Source organism: Lactuca virosa, chromosome 6 (genome assembly GCF_052849685.1).
Source record: "Lactuca virosa cultivar CGN04683 chromosome 6, Lactuca_virosa_CGN04683_v6, whole genome shotgun sequence".
Classification (NCBI taxonomy): Eukaryota; Viridiplantae; Streptophyta; class Magnoliopsida; order Asterales; family Asteraceae; genus Lactuca; species Lactuca virosa.
Genome location: NC_136431.1, coordinates 93,806,872 through 93,815,032, shown reverse-complemented (window position 1 = coordinate 93,815,032; position 8,161 = coordinate 93,806,872). Strand labels below are relative to the sequence as shown.

General features: G+C 31.2%; 1 protein-coding gene across 1 annotated transcript; it reads right to left on the bottom strand.

Annotated features, from left to right (window-relative positions):
- Positions 1 to 1,637: 1,637 nt before the first annotated feature.
- LOC145120669 (aldehyde dehydrogenase family 3 member F1-like) lies at positions 1,638 to 6,967 on the bottom strand. The gene is made up of 10 exons (XM_079056467.1): positions 6,726 to 6,967; positions 6,350 to 6,418; positions 4,594 to 4,690; positions 4,292 to 4,498; positions 3,138 to 3,262; positions 2,936 to 3,040; positions 2,682 to 2,854; positions 2,457 to 2,547; positions 2,156 to 2,305; positions 1,638 to 2,071 (listed from the first exon to the last, which is right to left on the bottom strand). The coding sequence occupies exons 1-10, from the start codon at positions 6,915 to 6,917 to the stop codon at positions 1,829 to 1,831; spliced, it is 1,452 nt and encodes a 483-aa protein (XP_078912593.1). The 5' UTR covers positions 6,918 to 6,967; the 3' UTR covers positions 1,638 to 1,828.
- Between the last annotated feature and the right edge of the window lie 1,194 nt (positions 6,968 to 8,161).

Genomic DNA, 8,161 nt, shown 5'->3' with positions numbered 1-8,161 from the left:
TTCAAAATCTTCTAACCCAGTTTTCGTATGGATGGTGCTAAAGAAGTGGCTACTCCTCTCAACTCTTCTCAGGTTCTCCACCCTATGGAAGGGTCACCAAGTGTTGATCCAACTCCATATCGCAAACTGGTTGGTTCCTTGCAATACTTGACCTTTACACGACCCGATGTTTCCTTTGTTGTTAACCGGTTAGCCCAATTTATGCACTCTCCTTTAGAAAATCATTGGTAGGTGGTAAAACGGATACTACGTTATCTAAAATGCACAATCCATCATGGGTTCTATCTTAAACGAGGCTTCTCTCTTGATGTACAAGCCTTCTCTGACTCTGATTTGGGAAATATCTTGAATGGAGGACGCTCTACCACTTCTTACATTCTTTATCTGGGCTCCAACATTATGTCATGGAAATCAGCACGTCAGAAGTTTGTCTCTCGTTCCTCCACTGAAGTAGAATACAAAGCCCTAGAAAATGCAGCAACAGAGGTTTCTTGGGTTCAAAACTTGCTCACAGAACTTGGTGTTCAGGAATCATCCCCTCATACACTTTTATGTGATAATACAAGTGCCACCTATCTATGTGCTAACCCAGTTTATCATTCACGCATGAAACACGTGGCTTTGGACTATCATTTTGTACGTGAGAAGGTTGTGTTGGCTCTTTAAAGGTTATGCATATCAATTCTAATGTTCAACTAGCAGATGCTCTCACCAAGTGCCTCAGTCGAAACCCATTCCTTCGTCTACGTTGCAAGATAGGAGTCTCCGACGGATCCTCCATCTTGTGGGGGCGTATTACGACCCAAGAATAATCAAATCCAAAAGGTTTAATTTCCTATTATTTCTAATTTGACAACTGTAAATTACTCATCAAATATATACCAAGTTTAGATCCTAAATTAGATCCTAAGTTAGCTCCTTGTAAATTGTATATCTCGGCTATATAAGCCTCCCCTATACATCGATTCATATATGAGAAATTACACATTCTCGTAACCTTAATACCCTTATACACTTAAGGACACTTTCTTATTCTATAACATGTTGATCTTTCATAAAACATTTCCTTATCATTAAACTAAAAGCTCAAAAACCACCGATATTAAGTCATAATAATTTAAGTTAATCAATACATAAACAATTTATTTAATTATAACGTGTTTGATAAATAAATAGCAAATGACATTCATTTTTATTTATTTGAGTTGATAAATAATAAAACTTATAAACTAAAAATGTTTGGTTTTATTGTTCCCTTTTCTGCTCGTCAATGTATATTCTCGTACGAATAACATCATTATGTGTCTTTGTTTGTCACGCATTCTCATACGAATGACAACATCATTATCTGTCTTTGTTTGTCACACATTCTCGTACTAATAACATCATTGTGTCTTTGTTTGTCACACATTAATTCCAATATATCATGAAAGGAAAAAAAACAAAGAAAAGATTACATCGCGACAAAATTATTTCTCATACTTATTTTCGGATTGTTTATAAAAAGGCTAGCTTCAAACTTAATTGGTTTGATTCGTCGTAAACCCCCAGCCTTGGAATTACTTCTTTGTAACGTTGCTTTATTTCTAGCACCTTGCTTATTTAATGAAATTTTGTGCATTCTAAAGAAACATTGATGAATAACAAACCAAGAAAAACTCCAAAGATCAAATCTAAAAAACTTAGTTCTAACCCAAAACATCCACGAAACGAAGAAACCGTACTCTGACTCTACAATGACATGATTAGAAAATGATACTATGATTTCATAAATCTTAGATATACAACTCCGGTTTTATGACAAACACTAATAACTAAAAGTAAATCTTCAAGCCTTTCTTTTCAAACCCAATGCAATCAACACAGCTCCAAGATAATCGTACCGAAAGCCAGCCTTGATTATTTGCAACTTTTTATCATCCCATGGTGGATATCTGAACCACATATCTATTAAAAAGCTCCTCGTCATCACCACCTTTTCGTGACTAAAATTTTCAAAAGAGTATTTTCCATGGTATCTTCCAAATCCACTCCCTCCAACTCCACCAAATGGTAATGTATCTATTGCATACTGCATTTATTGAAATTTTAAACAAAAAATCAGGTTAATTTTACTAAACAAAAACATAAATGATGTCACAAGTTAAAATATTACTTGAAGGATGATATCGTTGAACATAATGCTTCCCGATGACGTCTCAGAAACCAATCTTTTATGAAGGATTTCATCTTTTGTAAAGGCATACAAAGCAAGTGGTTTAGGCCTTGATGTTATAAACTCTATACTTTCTTCAATTCTCTCCAACTGCATCCAAAAGTTGTTACATTAATTCTTACAATTTTATGACGTTACTTTTAAAGGGCATCTCTCCTCCCAAGACACATTTTATGACGACTGAGATGTTACAATATATGCTAATGCACATAACTTTAAGTGTTGCATATAACTTTCTTACTGTGATAATCGGAAGCAATGGACCAAAAATTTCTTCGGTCATAATTGCAGCATCAAGTGGAGGATCCACCAATATTGTTGGCCCAAAGAACCTACATGTCCATGTAACTTAACTCAAAGAAAAATACATACCAAAACTATATGAATTTCCTATGATAAACATAAAAACATAAACTATTTTTTAAGACATCGTTTTTTATTTTAAAGTACCACATCCTTGACTTACAAGCTCTCTTCATCAAACGAACCTCCATAAACAATTGAAGAGTTGACCATCGGTTCATCTATGAGACTCTTCAGTCTTGAAAATTGCTTCTTGTTAATGATCTTAGAAATGCTACGAGATTCATTTGGATCATCTCCAAAACATTGCTTGATATATCTTTTCAGTAATTCCACCTAATATAATAAAACAATTGTCTAAATTTATCATAAAAGGTTTAAAAAAAACCCTATATATAGAAAAATATGGTATTTTACCAAATTTGACAAGTTCTTTTTCTCAATGAGAATATAATCAACGCCTATACAAGCTTGCCCCGCACAAGCTCCGAATTTCCCCCAAACGATCCTTTTTGTCGCTATCTGTAATTAGAAAATTTGATAAATTTTTTGTTACAAATTAGCAAAAATAATTCATAAATATATTTTATTTATTTTATTAATATAAAATGGAAATTACTTTAGCGTCCCAAGAAGTTGAAAAGGAATCAACCACAACAGGGCATTTTCCACCCAACTCTAAAGTTACTGGAGTTAAATGTTGTGTGGCAGCATACATCACAGTTTTTCCAACTCTTGTACTTCCTGTAAATAAATAAAAATCAGAATTAAAATGTCATTTTATATTATCTTTTTTTTTTTCAGGAATATTCATCTTTAAAATTATTTTTACGATTAGAGTTTCCAACCTAGCTGAATTCTATAAATTGTCATAAAATATTGTAAAATGTTATTAGACGATGCAAAATAAAAGTAATTTAAAACATACTGTATTATATTATTTACAGTTACATTGTTGATTAAATTATATTTTGTTCCATGTGTATAATTAATTATTGCAAATTTGGTCATAATTTTTTTTCTTATAATTATGATCATCGTTTTAAGGTTTTTGTAACAGTTTGATTTTGTTTCAACTAAAATAACTATTTTAATGACTATTTTTGGTCATAAATATAGCTGAGGTTTACAAATAAAATAAAATAAAATAAAATAATAAAATAAATATAATACTATTGAAACAATAACAAACATATTATAAAATTTTGAAATAAAGACGGTTATTACAAAAATCAGATATACATAAGTAAAATGATTTTATATATTAAAAAATTATATTATGTTAGAAAATCAGAACAAACTGATTGCACATCTAGGTGTAATAAATGAACTAATTATTTTTCAAATAAAAAATTTAGTTGATTCTTGACAATATTATTAGAAAACAAGAAAACTTCCATAAATAACCATTACATCGATATCAATATTAACAATTGCTATAACAATATTTCAAAACAATGTTACAATTGTGACACTTAGATTTATGTTTAGTAATATTGTTCATTAATTTAATATTTCAACATTTTCACAATATTTGAACAACTATGAGACGTGATTAGTACTTAACAAAATTGTTTCAGCAAACCTTTTCTTTTATGTCTACGTAATTGACATCCACTAAAATATAAAATTTAAGAATAACAGGAAAAAAAAAAAGTAAAATTTCATACAAATGGAATAAAATTGGAATTTATATGGTTAAACGTTTTGAAAAATAGTTTGAGGTAGTTATATGAGACTTAATTGCTATTTAATTATATAAATGAAATGAACCTGTGAAGAAAATTTTGTCAAATCTATGTTGAAGTAGTTTTTCACCAATATCTGATCCACCTTCAATAACCTTAACCGCAGTACAATCAAGATAATCATAGATTGTTTCAGCAAGAATCGAAGAACAAGAAGGAGCTAACTCTGAAGGCTTTAAGATTACTACATTCCCTGCAGCTAATGCCCCGATCATTGGTTCCAACGATAACCCTGAATTCAAAATGTTATGATGTGCATAACGGTGGTGTTAGAAAGTATGAGGAGTTTTTATGAAAAAAAATAAAGTTCGAGGGGCGTTTTTGTACCAATGGGGAAGTTCCAAGATGAGATGATGAGAACAACACCTAGAGGCTCAGGAAGCAACTCTGCTCTGCTGGGGAACGCAGCTAGGGGTAATTTAGCCTGTTAATCATTCATGAAGTGAATTACTATTCTACCCTCGAACATACACAATCATTGACGTTTCTAGTATGTCTTAATTAGCCTCTTTAGGTACAAACTATGTACATTTATTATTCTGAGAAAACATGTGCCATAAGTTACATAAACAGTACCTTAAATATATATATCAAGTTTCAGTTTAGGCCCATAATCGTACAGCATTTATGGTGAATGTTCTAGGTTCAAAACAATTTTTGAAGGGGCCATGATTTATTTATTTATTTTTTGTTTTTTGTCACTATAAATCCACAATGCAAGTTGCAAGTTGTATAGAGTTAAATAAGACAGTGGTTAACTGATTTTAATTGAATAGAAGTTGAATGGAAAAGTTGAATGCTCATAGAACTCATCTTTTTTTGCAAAGAAGAGGGGAAGATGCCTAAAAATGAGAAATAATCTCATAAGTGTATGCTATGGTACTATTTGGTTGATATGGAAATCAAAATGTGACTTGGTTTTTAAAAACATTCGTATTGCTCCAACTAAGATAACCCAAAATGTCAAATCTCTAGTGTGCACATGGGTAAATCATAGGACATTATATTGTCATTATAAATGGGTTGAATGGTTTGTATGTCCACTTAGATGTCTATAAAAACCAAAAAATTATGATGTAAAATCATTTTTTTTGTTTTTCTGCTTGCCTCTCTAGCTACTTGCTAGGCGGTGACCTTTTATAATATATTTGTTGGTTTCAAAAAAATAATAATTAATGATGTGGCAATCGACTGAACTCTACAATATTCGATGGATTGTGGATATCTTAAATAACATATTAACACAATATTATTTAGCAGACAATAGTTTTTTATTTAAAACTAATTTATTGTAGTTATAAAATATTGTAGCTATTATTTAATTTAATTCTTAATCATTGTAATTTAAGATTCATGAATTTTTGTTTTATGGTTTCATATAAAGAAATACAAGTTAAAAATAAGTTATACATGAGACCTATTTATAAGCTTTTAAAATGTTTATAAATAGCAAAGATAAGATAACAAATTATAGAAAAAAATTTGTTTTGTTAATGTTACTGTGACTTAACATGATATGTCTTCATACCAACACTTAATTGGAGTAGTTTACTAGTGCATTAATGAGACTTCACATGCATGATTATATCAGACCAATACACATGGCTTGGTGTGTACATAAGCACACGCTTACATGTATGCATGCATCGAGTTTATTGTTATCAACAAATTTACATACTTCCATGTAATCACAAGATATTATAATCAGGAATAATTAAATATTTTTCTATATTTTGTTTTTATCTATCATTTTATTTATATAATTAAGAAACAAGAAAATGGTGACAAATCATGTCTTAAGTATATGAAAAGAAGGATGGATAAAACTTAAAAGTATATTTAATTTCTCTATAATCAGTATTTTGATCTATAACCCTAAGAATATAATTTTGCTACCTGCATGTAAACAAAAGTTTTTTATTTGAAAACAGTTAAACTTATCTGATTTTTGCAAATAGCTTCTTTAATTTCTTCATATAACTTAAAAGCTAAGTGGACCAAAGTTGGAACATAGTATAAAATGAAGGTTCCAGTTGTGTAATTTAGTCATAAAACTAAACCTCTAAACGGATACGGAATTAACCTTTTTGGCAGCCATCCATTGCTTCAAGTTTCCAAGAGCATAATTTATAGATTTCACCACTAGACCAATCTGCACAGATTCGTTAATAAATCATTTAATTTGGATACTAATTTTTACAATGAACACACAGTAAGTGGGAATTTGGACTATCGATCGAAAGTGATTTAGATTCTTTATCATTCAAAGTAATCGAAGAAGCAAAAGAAGACAATATATTAATGAAAATTTATGAAACTATTCATGGCTTTAAGTTTAAATAACTGAGTCTGATTTACAATGAACTCTAGAAACTCGGAATCAATTTGTTTATGATCAGTCGACTCACGTTGCATGAGAATTCCAACCTGAAATAGTTCCTATCATACGTGAAAATTACCTCATCTCTATAGGCTTCAACGTGATGCTTGCCTAGATCTTGTTTAAGAGCCATGGAAATGTCACTTTCTCTGTCTTCAAGGATATGGAGTAAACCCTGGAGCTGCGAAATCCTCCATGATGATTCCTTTGTTTTCCCGGAATGAAAAGTTTCCCTCAATTCCTTCAAATCTGATTCCAAATTGCTTCGCATTTTTGAGGATTTGTTTTAGTATAGTACTAAAGTTGGACCAAGGATAGAGGCTCGTGGCATTGTAATTTATAGAAAGAAGTAGGAATTGAATATCGTGGAAGACGTCATGACTACTCAACCACCAAATTCAACTACCAAATTCAAGCCTTTTGGACCGCTTCACTTGGGTAATCTCATGTTTGTTGTTTGTTTACCATTCAACTAGAAATTAAATTTAAAGGCAACTCTTATTCAAATAAATTTTAAAAGGTTAAATTAGAAAATAAAAACGTATGTTACTCTCATATAAAGATATATCTTATTTTTACCAATAATAAATGGGTGCTAGTATAGTCTTGTACTCTTGTTGGAGTATAAAGAAATCAAAAAAGGGTTTCAATTGTTTCATTAGAACTGTTTCATTAGTTAGCATTCGTAATGCTAGAAGGTATTTATACAAGTTGTAAAAGAAACTTAAATATAGGAGACTAATTATTCATTAAAATAAAACAAGATAAAGATAAGTATAAGTTGTAATCGGTTTCTTCTACTCCCTTATCAAGCTGGAATGTGAAGATCACGAACACCCAACTTGTCATGGAAGATAACGAAATTTCTCTATGCCAAGTGGTTTGGTGAAGGTATCGACAACTTGTTCATTACTGCAAATACTAAAAGTCTGAATTTCTCGAGACTCGATGCATTTACATATAAAAAACAATCAATTTCTACATGTTAATTTAGTGCGTTTATGCAATACGAGATTGTTGGCAATATGTCGAGCTGTTTGATTGTCACAATATAGAGAAGTATGACCATACTGAGGTGCTTCAAGGTCTTGTAAAAGCCAAAGAAGCCACAAAATCTCACTCACAGTAAAGGCCAAAGCTCAATATTCAGCCTCTGCAGATGACTTGAAGACGACAGATTGTTTCTTTATCTTCCACGAAATCGAAGCATCGCCCAAAGTAATGAAATAAGTGCCTAGTGTGAGGAAAACCAATCCAATCTAAGTCTCAAGAAGCCTTAAAAGTGGGATTACCCATTGAGGGAAAAAATGCCTTAACTTATAGTGGCTTTGAGATAGAGAAGTATATAAAGAGCAACATCAAAGTGTAGTTGACGTGGAGATGAGACAAATTGACTCAAAGTGTTGACAACAAGGGTTATGTATGGTCAAGTAACTTGTAGGTATAAGAAACGCTCCATGAGGCATCAGAATTGGCTAACATATGCAAGAGTAGTGTCGTCGACACCGTCTACAG